This window comes from Pagrus major, chromosome 17 (genome assembly GCF_040436345.1).
Source record: "Pagrus major chromosome 17, Pma_NU_1.0".
Lineage (NCBI taxonomy): Eukaryota > Metazoa > Chordata > Actinopteri > Spariformes > Sparidae > Pagrus > Pagrus major.
The window spans coordinates 329,531-343,882 of record NC_133231.1 but is presented as its reverse complement, the minus strand read 5'-3'; the positions used below and the strand labels follow the sequence as shown (position 1 = coordinate 343,882).

The 14,352-nt window shown below is 40.0% G+C and overlaps 1 protein-coding gene across 3 annotated transcripts in view; it reads right to left on the bottom strand.

The window, feature by feature from the left end:
- Positions 1-14,352, bottom strand: part of LOC141012146 (uncharacterized) — a 63,668-nt gene that overhangs the window by 9,466 nt on the left and 39,850 nt on the right. Inside the window, exon 8 of one of the 3 annotated variants that reach the window (XM_073485550.1) lies at positions 7,362-7,431. The exons of the other annotated variants lie outside the window; for them this stretch is intronic. Coding sequence (XP_073341651.1) covers positions 7,362-7,431 — 70 coding nt within the window. The remainder of the gene's footprint in view (positions 1-7,361; positions 7,432-14,352) is intronic. 3 annotated transcript variants of the gene reach the window in all.

Sequence of the window (14,352 nt, the reverse complement as noted above, 5' to 3'; positions counted from 1 at the left end):
TGTTGGCAGTGTTTTTTTGGTTTCTTTGTTTTTTGTGATGTTTTTGTGTTTAGTGTAACCATTCATGAAATAATTAATAATGCAACAACCTGTAAAGTTGAATATACGCACAAACAAAATATTTCTCAACATTTGACTTATGCCATTAAATAACTCTATTTTAACATGCTCATGGAACATCAAAGGCTTCTCTTTTTAAAAAAAGAGAAAGTATCTATTGGAATGCTACAGGAGACTCACTTAACAAATGAGGAACATTTAAAATTAAAGAGTGGTTGGGTTGGACAAGTGTTTCATGCTTCATATAACAGCAGAAGTAGAGGGGTTGCTATATTAATCCATAAGGAAGTCCCACTTAAAGTTGAATATTATGAATCAGATCCAGATGGTTGCTTTATTTTCCTACATGGTTCCTTGTATGGAGACATGATAAGTATTTTGTATGTTTATGCAGCTCCTAATATTCAACTGAGTATATTTACAAAACTAACTTCCCTGCTTGTTAAGTAAAGCTGTCCTAATACACTTATTGGCAGTGATTGGAATTGCATACTGGATGGGAAATTAGACAGGGAACCCAATACTGCCTCATCCATTTTAAACCCTAGACAGAAAACTATTCATAGAATGATAGAAGAGGTTGGCCTGACAGATGTTTGGCGTTTGTTTAACCCCAGCAATAGAGACTATACATTTTACTCCAATCCACATAGGACTTACTCTAGAATAGATTTTTTTTTGGTTCCTCAAATTTCTGTCGAATTAATTGAGAAATGTTATATTGGTTCTATTCATATCTCAGACCACGCTCCTGTTTTCTTAGTAATGTCTATTTTAAATAACAAGTCAAAGACATACACCTGGACATGTAATAGATCTATCTTATCTGATACAGATTTTTGCTCCATGGCTCAAAGGGAATTGCAGATGTTCATCCAGGAGAATGATACTGAATACACAGATCCCTCAAATCTATGGGATACGACTAAAGCCTTTTTAAGGGGCATAGTTATATCATATTGCTCAACCAAAAAAAAGAAAAAACTGAAGGAGCAGAGACGCCTCGAGGTACAGTTACAGGACGCTGAATCTGAACACAAACGTAATGGAGGTAAACCAAACTGGGATAAAGTTTTGAGAACTAGAACAGCTCTCAATACACTTTTCTCTCAGAAAGCAGAAAAAGGGTTGTTTAAACGAAAACATAAGATATATGAATATGCTAATAGATCTGGGCAGTACTTTTTCCAATTTAATAAGCAATAAATCCCTAAATACATCTATTTCCACAATTAAGGACAATAATGGTCAGCTTTTTCATACTAACTCTGAAATTGCTAATGTTTTCAATGATTTTTACTCCTCCTTGTATTCCTCAGAGGAATCTGGGGGTATAGAGGATAAGATGAATGGTTTCTTTAAACGTATAAAACTCCCCAAGGTTTCTGATGAAGATCGACATATGTTTGATATGGATATTACAAGTAAGGAGGTTGAAGATATGATAGACACTTTGGCTTCAGGCAAGGCTTGCGGACCAGATGGTCTTCCACCAGAAATATACAAAGCCTTTAAAGGTATCTTCTCCCCCCTCCTAGTAAGAATGTTTAAACATACCTTATCCATCAAGAAACTCACACAATCATTACAGATGTCTACTATTAATGTTTTACTTAAGGAAAATAAAGACTCAAACAACCCGGCATTGTCTAGACCTGAGTTCACTAACAGGCAGGCGGACCGCGGTCCACGGACCTGGACCTATAGTCAATAAATTATTTAAGTATTTCAAATTTTGACGGGGCGCTTCTATTTTGACTGGTGCAGCTTTTCTAGACTTTACGGTACTGGTTTAGCGGTTCAGAAAATCCACTGAACAATTGCATGCGAGTTAAGCCATACCACGTGATGCTACTCAGCCAATCAAATCTGTGCATTACAGGCATTAAACATTGCGACTCTGAATACAGTCAGATGAAAGAGGTGGGAAGCGAGTGACAGACGGAAAAACGAGTGAGCAGTACAGGGAGAGAAGACAGAGAGAAACGAGTGAGCAGTAGAGAAGACAGAGAGAAATTAGTGAGCAGTAGAGGAGACAGAGACACGAGTGAGCAGTAGAGAAGACAGACAAACGAGTGAGCAGTAGAGAAGACAGAGACAAACGAGTGAGCAGTAGAGAAGACAGAGACAAAACGAGTAATTAGTAGAGAAGGCAGAGACAAAACGAGTGATTAGTAGAGAAGACAGACACAAATGAGTGAGCAGTAGAGAAGACAGAGACAAACGAGTGATTAGTAGGGAAGACAGAGACAAACGAGTGAGCAGTAGAGAAGACAGAGACAAACAAGTGAGCAGTAGAGAAGACAGAAACAAACGAGTGAGCAGTAGAGAAGACAGTGAGCAGTAGAGAAGACAGAGACAAACGAGTGAGCAGTAGAGAAGACAGAGACAAAACGAGTGAGCAGTAGAGAAGACAGACAAACGAGTTCGGGTGAGTGTGTCATTGTGCATGCTGATTATGTCATCAAGCATGCTGATGATGTCATCAAGCCGAGACGGGTGCTGCTAAACTCAGCTCGGATTGACCAACAAAACTAATGATTTTAATGTGATCTTCCATCTATGTTTTGCCTCTGCTGTGTAACCAAAGGTGTCGGAACACTTGTCCAACTTAACCTGGCTGCCGTCCTGCGAAATAGGATACCAGTTTAGCAGCTTTTCCGACTTTCCACCTAAAACGCTGCCAAACAATTCAAGCATGCAGCGGGACAAAGACACAGCCAAAGGCTTGCTGGGAAAATCGGAACAACCTCAATCGATGCCTGGAGATGTTATCAAAGACGCAGTAAGCAAACAGATAGACACATTATTTCAGGACTGTGATTTCATCTGCAAAATCAGTAAGATATTGCTGGATTCCCTGATTGAACCCATAAAAAGGGCTATTACTGACTCCATCACGGAATCAGTTAAGGACTCCTTGAAGTATGAATTACAAAACATGGTCGACAAACTCGATGAACTACAAAAAAATATGATGACATGAAGGACATTTTAGACGAGCAAGAACAGTACTCAAGACGAAACTGTCTTGTCATTTTTGGTGTTCCAGAAAATGATCGGGAAAACACTAATGAAGTCATAATGGGCATAATTAAAAACAATCTCAACGTAGAGGTGCAATCTGGAGAAATCGACAGGAGCCACCGCCTCAGACCTAAATCCCACAAAAAGGACAAACTAAGGGGAATCATCGTTAAGTTTGCCCAATATAACATCAGAGATAAGGTCTACAAAGCAAAAAAACGGCTCAAGGGATCAACAGGCATAGATATCAGGCATTTCTTACCATGTGCATTAAATGGGATTTGATGATATAATCAGTGAGGGAAACTGTGATGTGCCCGAACAGCATTGCTTTGAAAAGTTAAAATGTAAGCGCTATACAACGGATAAATTCAAATCTATTAAATGCAAAAATGACCACTCATACTCTCTGATGCATTTAAACACTAGAAGCCTGAATAAGCATTATGATGATTTACTATCCCTCTTGGCCAGCCTAGACCACAGGTTTGATGTAATTGGATGTAGTGAAACTTGGATTAATGATAAATCATATCTGAACATCCTCAACCTGAATGGATATGTATTATACAATAGAAATAGACCTGGCAGACCAGGAGGAGGTGTATGTTTATATATAAATTCACTACATTCCGTGAGTGTCTGTGATGACCTAAATGTTGATGATGGGTACTCAGATTCCTTATTTGTTGAGATAAATATAAATAATGGAAAGAATATAATTGTAGGGGTAATTCACCGACCACCAGATTCTGATTTGAACAGTTTCAAGCTTAAATTCAATGAATTATTAAACTGCATAAACAAAACAAATAAAAACTGTTTTATTCTTGGGGATTTTAACATTGATCTAGCTAAAGAGAACAGTGCTAAAAATGATTTCATAAATACACTGTACTCTTCATCCTTTTTCCCCACTATAAATACAAGAGAAACAGAATCCAGTAAGTCAATCATCGATAATATCATCTCAAATACTCACAATGCTTGTTTTGACTCAGGTGTAATTTTGTCAGACATCACTGATCACTTTCCTATAGTACTCTTCATAGATCTTACAAAAAAGATGAATGAGTCCCCGTTAAAAACAAAAGTGAAAGTACTGAGTGAAAGTAACTTAATGAAATTATCTGAAAACCTCAGATTTAAATCATGGGATTCTGTTTATAGCTGCAAAACCCCAGATGCGGCATATAATGCCTTCCTTGATGAAATAACTGACTCTGTAAACTCCACTATACCTGAAAAGACCAGCAAATGTGACGCAGGGGATCAGAAAGTATGGCTTACGCGGGGCATTTTGAAGTCAATTAAAAAAAAAAAAAAACACTTTACAAACGGTACATTAAAAATCCAACCGGTGAAAACAAAGATAATTAAAGCTGCAAGCAGCGATGAACGGGCCCTCGCAGTCCACGCGTGTCGCGGCATGCTGCTGTGGCTACATGCTGCTGTCAGGGCATGCTGCTGTCGGGGCTTGTTCAGGCAACAACTCCGTTGAGGAATCAAAAGTGAAGGCAGTCAAGCTGTTCTTTCGTCATTTAGCAATAAAAGCACCCCCTATTGGCCGATTTGCTCCAAATTTTTCACAAACCGTCATCGGGCCATGGAACACAATTAAAAAAGCTTCAGTGTTAATGGGACTGTATTTCATCAAAATATGGAAGACTGTCTGTTTGACCATAATGTGCAGGAAATTGTTGTGTTATATTTTGGGCGTTCTTTGGACTATCACAATTCTTTTACTAACTTTTTGTCAGGAGGGTCCACAGATGTGGAAAGTTTGGTGCAAATGGAGAAATTGCCTGGGAGGAGTTTAAAAAAGTAGGTTTGCGACTTTTTGCGAATGGAATTGTAGTGTGAAAGTGGGCGTGGCCTACATCACACAATTCAGCTGTATGCAGGGAACACGTAGATATAAGGTTTAACAATGTGCGCCATATTATGTGTCCTCAGGAGGGCATTGACAATAATTGTACCAAGTTTCATATTAACCTGAGTAACCGATGTGGAGATATAAAATACTTCAATTTAAAGAGCGCCACCTAGTGGTCATCGCCAAATATTTTTAACAGACGCTTAGGGGATCATGTGGAACAAGTATCCTGAGTTTCATGTCATTTGGACAAACCAATGTGGAGATTTGCAACACTTCCTGTTTACAATGAAATCTGCAGGAAGTTGTTATTTAATAACTTGAGTATTCTTTGGAATATCAAAATTCTTTTAATAATTTTTGTCAGGAGTGCCACAGATGCTGTGCGCAAAGTTTCGTGCAAATTGGTGAAATTGCCTGGGAGGAGTTTGAAAAAGTAGGTTTGCGACATTTTGCGAATTTGCGGAAAAAAACGATAGGCGGAAATGGGCGAGGCCTATATCAGGAGATTCAGCACAATTCACTGAAGGCGTGGATATAAGGTTTTTGAATGTGCGACAAAGTATGTGGGAGTTATAAGCCAAAACGCACTTTCCTTGATTATAGTGCCACCTAGTGGTGGAAATTCAGAACAACAACAGATTATAACATTTTTCGCCAGGTGTGACGTACATTCCAAGTTTGGTGAGTTTTGGGGTATGTTCAGGCAGTGAAAAATGCGATCATTTTGGCAGAAAAAAATATATAATAATCATTCGAAAAACAATAGGGTCCTTGCAGGTTCCCTGCTCTGGCCCTAATAATAATAATCATTCAAAAAACAATAGGCTTCTTGCAGGTTCCCTGCTCCAGCCCTAATAATCACTACAAAAACAATAGGGTCCTTGCAGGTTCCCTGCTCGGTCCCTAATAATCATTCGAAAAACAATAGGGTCCTTGCAGGTTCCCTGCTCGGGCCCTAATAATAATAAATAATAATCATTCGAAAAACAATAGGGTCCTTGCAGGTTCCCTGCTCGGGCCCTAATAATAATCACTACAAAAACAATAGGGTCCTTGCAGGTTCCCTGCTCGGGCCCTAATAATCACTACAAAAACAATAGGGTCCTTGCAGGTTCCCTGCTCGGGCCCTAATAATCCTTACAGATACAATAGGTCCTCGCATGAGATTTGTGCTCGGGCCCTAATTATGGGAAATCCCTAGCACTACCACTTGAAATTTAAGAAGGACTGATATATCAGCATATAGCCATTTTCAGTTGTCTCCTAACGGTTTCAAGTACCTTTGCATTTTTGTGTCCTATAATTTTGAAGACATGATTAAAATGAATTTACACCCAGTGGTGAGTGAAATTAAAAAAGACCTTCAAAGATGGAATCCCTTATCAATTTCACTACTTGGAAGGGTTGCTATTATAAAAATGAATGTCCTGCCAAGATTACTATACCCAATGCAGATGTTGCCGAATTATATTCAAGTTAAATTTTCCAAAACATTACATAGTATGATTAGCAAATTTGTTTGGAAACATAAGCGTCCCAGATTTAAATTAGAGAAATTGCAGTTACCTGTTGATAAAGGAGGACTAGCACTTCCCAACATAATGTACTATCACTGGGCTTCTCAGATTAGATACATTACAGAATGGATAAAAAATGATCCCAACTCAACATACCTGGATTTAGAAATTACTGGTTGTGCATCTGTTATCTCAGATTTGCCATTTGTACATAATGCAACCACACAACAGGGAATGAAAGAAAATTATATTATTAGAAATACTCTTAAAACCTGGCATCAGATACGTAAGCACTTTAGAATAATAGATCAGTATTCTATACTTGCTCCTATTGTATGCGATCCTGATTTTGTACCCTCGTGTTTAGATCTAGGATATAAGACCTGGAATGATGTTGGAATTACTAAGTTACAGGACCTTTTTCTAGATGGAACTCTCAAATCCTTCTCTCAAATTATGTCCGAATTTGATCTTCGTTGAGCACAATTCTTTCGCTACTTACAACTTAGGCGCTATCTCCAGTCTATACCAACATATAAGAATGATTTGCATATTAACCAGTTGGAAAGAATATTACTGAAAGCATCTTCTTTACAGAAAAAGGTTATAAGCTATGTTTATGATCAAATATTTGTTAACATCCCTTTTATTAATAGTAAAACATCTTGGGGGGAAGAATTTGGGTCCTATATTGATGATGACATGTGGCGGAATATTTTATTGAATGAAAAAAAAAAAAAAATACATGCTCCAACAAATCCTGTGAAACCCAATTCAAGATTATTCACAGATTACATGTCACCCCAAATATCAGATGTAAATATGATGCCATGTGCTCCCCATTATGTTTGAAATGCAAAAACAGTTGTGGTACATACCCGCTGAGAAGGCAACGTCTGTGGACGTCCAAAACAGGTTGATGTCATGTCCTTTGGGCCAGGCCATGATCTGGACGTCCATTGACAACAAGAATTAGTCGATAAATAACGTTGAGAAAGACGTCCAGTCAGGCCATAATATAGACATCCAGAATTAGTTGAGAATAGACGTTCATACTGGCTATGATCTGGACGTCCACAGACAGCCAGAATTAGTCGACAAACGACATATTTATTTTTTAAAATTTATTATACTATTTTAATCCCACAAGGAGAAATTCTTTTTATCACTCACATTACACATGCATGCACACACACACACACAGTGTATAGAGGAGAATGAGTGAAAGGGCTGCCACCTGCAACGGCACCCAACAAGCAGTGTTAGGGGTCGGTGCCTTGCTCAAGGGCACCTCGGCAATGCCCAGGATGTGAACTAATATTCTCCATTACTAGTCCACATCATACTTTTTTGGTCCGAGTGGGACTTGAACCGGCCACCTTTGAGTCCCCAAGCCCCTACGGACTGAGCTATTGCCGATATATATATATCTATATATATATCTATATATATATATATATAGATATATATATATATAGATATATAGATAGAGAGATAGATAAAAATGTCTATACAACGTCCAGAAAAGATGTATAAAAAACTTTCATTCTGGCTCCCGAGAGGACGTCTTTTAGACATCTTGGATGTCCATAAATGACGTCTAAAAGACGTGATCTAGACCACTTTTTGCTCACTGGGTATAGTCACTTAATATGGTCATGCCCCAAAATTGAAAGTTTTTGGATAGCTGTCCAAAACGAGATCAATAAAATTCTTGGGATAGCTATACCTTTAAATTCACATAATCTTGTACTGGGACTAGACTTCAATTATGGCTGTGGATACAAGTACATTCTTAGAGTTGCTCTTTATGCAGCACGCCTCACAATATCACAAAAGTGGTTTGACGAAGATCTCTGGATATAAAAACTTGGTATGAAAAGCTAATGTCCATTTTACCACTGGAGAGATTATCACATGTGCTAAGAGGCACTCTTGAGCAATTCGTAGACTGGTCCCCATTGTCCATATTCTTGAAAGAAAAATGGTCAGATGTTATTAGCTTGGGAATTACAAATAGACCTCCTTATGTGCAACATTATCACAGACTATCTACCAAAATATAAGGTTGTTATCATTATTGTTTGGTCATCATCATTTATTATGTCTTGTTATTGCTTTTATTTTTATTCATTCATTTATTTATTTATTTATTTTATTTATTAGGGCCCGAGCACGAATCTCTTGCGAGGACCTATTGTATCTGTAAGGATTATTTTTTATTCTTCTTTTTCCTTCCATTCGACTGCATATTTGGAGGCTTTAACATACCCCAAAACTCCCCAAACTTGGAACATATGTCACATTGGTGTGCTGCTATCTGAATTCAAAATGATTGGGGGTAGGTGTGGCCAGGGAACTCCATAGCGCCACCTTACATTGTTTTTCCCTGCGACAATTTTCTTGGATCATCATGAAATTCGCAGGAGTCGTGGGTCTCAAGGATTTAGGCAGGAATTATTTTTGTCGGAATTTTTGCCGCAACAGGAAGTCGGCCATCTTGAATGGCGTGCGGTGATTTTTATTTTTCCGACACTGTTTTCGGGACTTTAGGATGTTCGCAGACTCACCAAATTTGGCCCGTAGCTTCTTACCCAGGAGTACGTTAATTCGATACCACAATTGCCCTCATGCGCGGCACGACAGCTCAGTAGCGCCACCTAACGCCCCCCTTACAGGTTTTCCCATTCATTTTTTTTCATGTCTATGCCTCGTACTTTATTTAACTTGTCCTACAGATTTAACGCCACAGACTTCACACTCACTAAATATCATCGTCAGACCTTGATGATGAAAAGTTGTAAAGAGCTTTCGCCTCTGATATACCTGGTGGGCGTGGCAGTGCGGTGACCCCTTATGGCTGCTCCCATTCTGTAGGAACCCATTTCTAAGCCTCGTACATTGTTTAACTTGGCCTACAGATTTTATGCCACAGACTTCCCAGTCACTAAGCATCATCCTCATGCCTTGATGATGAAAAGTTGTGAAAAGCTTATGCCTACCTTATTCCTGGTGGATGTGGCAGTGCGGTCAATTTCGATGACCCCCTTATGGCGTTCCCCATTCTATACGGACCCAAGTTCTATGGCTTGTAGTTTAACTATCTTGTCCTACAGATTTAACACCACAGAATTCACATTCAATCAGCAAGTGACAAGCAAGTGAGGACATCGACAAGATGACATCTAAAGCGGCTAAACATACAAAAAAAGACAACGCTAAAAAGGACGACACTCCTGCCACATGTAGTAGCCCGTGTGTCGCTAGCATAGCCAGCCTGCTAGAAGAGCACAGGGCAGCGATTTCAGGCAACTTTAAAACGGCTTTCACGTCTCTGGAGGAGAAACTGGTTCAAACCGAGGCCACAGTAGAAGACCACGGCCAACGCATCGCCTCAGTCGAGACCAGTGCTAACAAATTGGAGCAGAGGATGCACATGCTGGAGAAGAAGTGTGCGGCGCTGGCTGATAGCAACACCAAAATAGCAGCTAAGGCGGCCGATCTTGAGGGCCGGAGCTGGAGGAACAACATTAGAATCATCGGCTTACCGGAGTCTATCGAGGGTCCCCGACCTACGGCCTTCTTTTCGGATCTGCTTGTTGAGGTATTTGGCAGACAAACATTACAGTCTCCCCCTGAGCTGGACAGGGCACATAGAGCGCTCACTGCCAAGCCGCTTTCACCGCTGCCAAACGAGGGAGCTGGTTATCCGAGAGGCCCGCAAACAGCGCGGTAAACTTCAGTTCCAGGGGAAGCCGATCTGGATCTTCGAAGATTACACTCCTGAGGTCCTCGAGCAGTGCACAAGATACCGTGAAGTTTTGTCAAGCCTGTACAACCTGGGGTTGAAGCCATCTCTGCTGTTCCCAGCTAGGCTAATGATCACGCTGAAAGATGGGTCCCGTAAGGGATTCTCCTCTCCTGCAGAAGCCTCCGACTTTGTGGACTCTTATCAACGGGAATCACCAACCCAACCTGACACGCCATGAGCCGAAGCCGAAGACGGAGAATGGTCATGATTGGTATATCACCTGGTCTCACCTATTACATTAAAACCATAGGGAACTCTTATGTATGGAAGCCATAACAGGTAAACGGTTCGGACACTTATCTGTATTCTATCAGGGTCGACTTGTTTATAAGAAAGGTGGACCGGGGATGGCTGTTAAGAGCCGACTTTACTGATGCCGTTTGGCATCATACATGTTCACTGTTAAGATTAAGCTCATTCAGGAGTTGTTACTTTACTGATACTCTGTTGGGACAGCTTCATTACCTCTTTTTCTTTCTTTTCAGTTATTTTTCTCCATCCTTAGTGCATATCAGTTTATTAATACTACTTTTACTTCATGTGGTACTTTTATGGCATCCTACATGTAATTACTTAATTTCTTCAAAATATTATTATTATTATTTTACTGCACTAATGCTTAACCTTTCCATTTCTTTTTATTTTATTTTATTTTTTTTATTATTATTTTTTTCCTTCATTTGTTCCTCTAAAGCTCTTTTACTATGCAGACTATTAAGACTGCCCTCAAGAGGCGTCATACACTTGATTAGATTGCTTCACTGTTATATAGTGTTGTTAAAATAATAATAAGATACTGTTTCTAGTTCATGCTAATAATGGGGTTACAGTTGTCGTGCATGGGAACCGAGACTTTGTGAAAAGGTGGGAGACTAGACTAAGGTTAGTTAGAGAGTGCCAACGTGCTTGGCAAAAAGGTGCTACATAGGTACCATGGGATTAAAAGGGAGGGAGGATGGGAGGTGGGGTGGGACGGAATGGGAAGGACAGAAGTGGTTAGGAAGGACAACTTCATCCATTTACTGCTCTAACTTGGACTCTTGTTTTTTTCGTCACTTATATTTAACTTTTTTTATGTTTGTTTTATTTACCTGTTATAATTTTCCTTATCTGTTTTGCCAGGCTGCTCTTACCGTATTACTGATTCGAGGCAACACATACCAGATATCATACTATGACTAGCACGACTAACACAGGGGCGGGCGGCGGACAGGTGGTAAGGATGGTCTCGTTAAATGTTGGTGGCATGAACGCAGCAATAAAGCGCACAAAAATCTTCTCACACATTCAAAGCTTAAAAGCAGACATAATGCTTCTTCAAGAGACACATTTACTTAACACCGATCATCAGAGGCTTTGTAGACCTTGGATAGGACCGATATGTCATTCAAGATTCAACCAGAAAACTAGGGGTACAGCCATATTAATTAGGAAAAATGTTCTTTTTACCCCTGGAGATGTCTTTGCAGACACGAATGGCCGCTATATTATTGTGTCTGGCACACTATACCAGAAACCTGTTATTCTTGTTTCTGTATACGCCCCTAATTGGGAGGACCACGCTTTTATGAAAACTTTTTTATCTTCTCTCCCAAAACTCTCACGCATTAATAATGGGAGGAGATATGAATTGTGTCATAGACCCCCTGCTTGATAGGTCTAGCCCCAAAAGTACAGTGCCTTCCAGAATGGCTCGGACTCTCTCTGCCTTCATGGAACAATACCGGTACATTGACCCATGGCGGTTTCTGAACCCCTCGGCAAAGCAATACTATTTTCTTTCGCATGTACACCGGACCTACTCGCGCATCAACTATTTCCTCATTGACAAGACTTTTATCTCTTCCATAGTTTCCACTCAGTATTCGTCAATAGCTGTGTTGGATCATTCTTCTATAACTCTTGATCTCCGATTTGAACTGAAACATAAGAGTTTTAGGTCTTGGCGCCTAGATCCTCTTTTATTACCCAACTCTGACTTCTGCAAACAGGTCTCTGAAGCCATTGACTTTTTCCTGGAGACTAATAGATCAGAAGACACACCTCCTGCGTTGCTGTGGGAAACTTTGAAGGCATTTATTAGAGGCAAAATTATTTCGTATACAGCTCATACTAACAGGTGTCGCAGAGCACGGCAGAAGGAATTCGAAGATTCTATCGCCAATATAGATGCCCAACATTCAGTTAATCAGTCACCTGATCTTTATAGGGAGAGATTGAAACTTCAAACTGAACTTGACCTTTTGTCAACAAGAGAGGCCAAACAATTACTGCTACATTCCCAAGGCGTGTTTTATGAATCAGGAGACAAAGCTGGCCGTCTGCTTGCCCAACAGTTGAAATCTAGGAATGCTTCAAACCAGATAACACAAATTCGTAATAATACAGGTACAATTACCTCTGACCCTGGTGAGATTAACCATACTTTCAGGGAATTTTACTCACAGCTTTACACGTCGGAGTTCCCAGACAGTGGGATTGAACTGTCACAATTCTTTGCGCAGCTAGACATGCCCAAAATATCTTTAGAGGATCAACAATTACTTGACAGCCCTTTAAAACTTTCAGAGATTACAGAAGCAATTAGATTGATACACAATGGAAAATCCCCTGGGCCTGATGGGTTTCCAGTGGAATTTTATAAAAAAATTTAAAAAATAGTCCCCACTATTGCTAGAGATGTTTCAACAATCGCATCAACAGGGCGCTTTGCCACCCACTCTTGCACAGGCTTCTATTTCTTTAATCCTTAAGAAAGACAAAGATCCTCTTAATTGTTCATCATTCCGTCCAATATCACTTCTATCAGTTGATGTTAAAATTCTTGCCAAGGTATTTGCCCATCATTTAGAATTTATCGTACCCTCAATTATATCTGAAGACCAGACGGGGTTTATTAGGCAGCGACACTCGTTCAGGAATATTCGAAGGCTACTCGACATCATTCACACTCAACCTTCTCCCTCAGACGCGGAGGTAGTCATATCCCTTGACGGCGAGAAGGCCTTCAACAGGGTAGAGTGGACTTACCTGTTCTCCACACTGAAAAAGGTTCGGCTTCAGTGACAGCTTTGTTTCCTGGATTCGTTTGTTCTATACTCCTCCTCAAGCATCAGTATGTACAAACACCCATCACTCTAAATTATTCCTTCTCTCTCGTGGTACATGCCAGGGGTATCCGCTCTCCCCACTTTTATTTGCAATTGCCATTGAGCCACTTTCAAAAGCACTGAAATCCGAAACAAGATTCCTTGGTATCCAGAGGTGGGGAATGGAGCACAAAGTTTCGTTATATGCAGACGATCTACTCCTGTATGTGCGTAACCCTGAGTCTAGTATACCACATATAATGTCAATTCTGAACTCCTTCGGGACATTCTCTGGGTATAAGTTGAACATTCAAAAAAGTAAATGCTTCCCCATTAACCAGGCAGCCTTAACAATGTCAATGGTGTCTATTCTATTTCAGTTCTCTAAATTGGGGTTCAAATACATCAAACAAAAAGAAGCAATGAGTACTATTCCTGCTATTAGGAGGGACAATGGGTGTATCCTGACTGATCCCAAGGGGATTAATGCGGCCTTTAGAGACTTTTATGTAAAACTTTATACTTCAGAGTCAAAGGAGGACAGAAAAGACATTACATCCTTTCTATCAACTCTTACTCTGCCAGTGTTGTCAGAGGACCAGCTTGAACATCTTGAATTACGTATTACTATTGAGGAGATAAGAGACGTTATTAAACACCTTCCTTCAAGTAAAGCACCAGGTTTAGATGGCTTCACGGCCAAGTTTTATGAAGCTTATGCTGAGGAACTTGCACCATTACTCCTATATATCTAGACACCTATAATGAAGCTCTCGAGAAGGGAAAACTCCCTCCCTCATTATCTGAGGCCATTATCACCCTTATGTTGAAGGAAGGAGAAGACCCTTTAGACTGTAAAAAATTTAGACCTATTAGTTTGACCTCCTGTGACATCTAAAATTTTAGCTAACCGTCTGGACAAGGTAATAGCCTCCTTGATCCATCCTGACCAGGTTGGCTTTATACGTT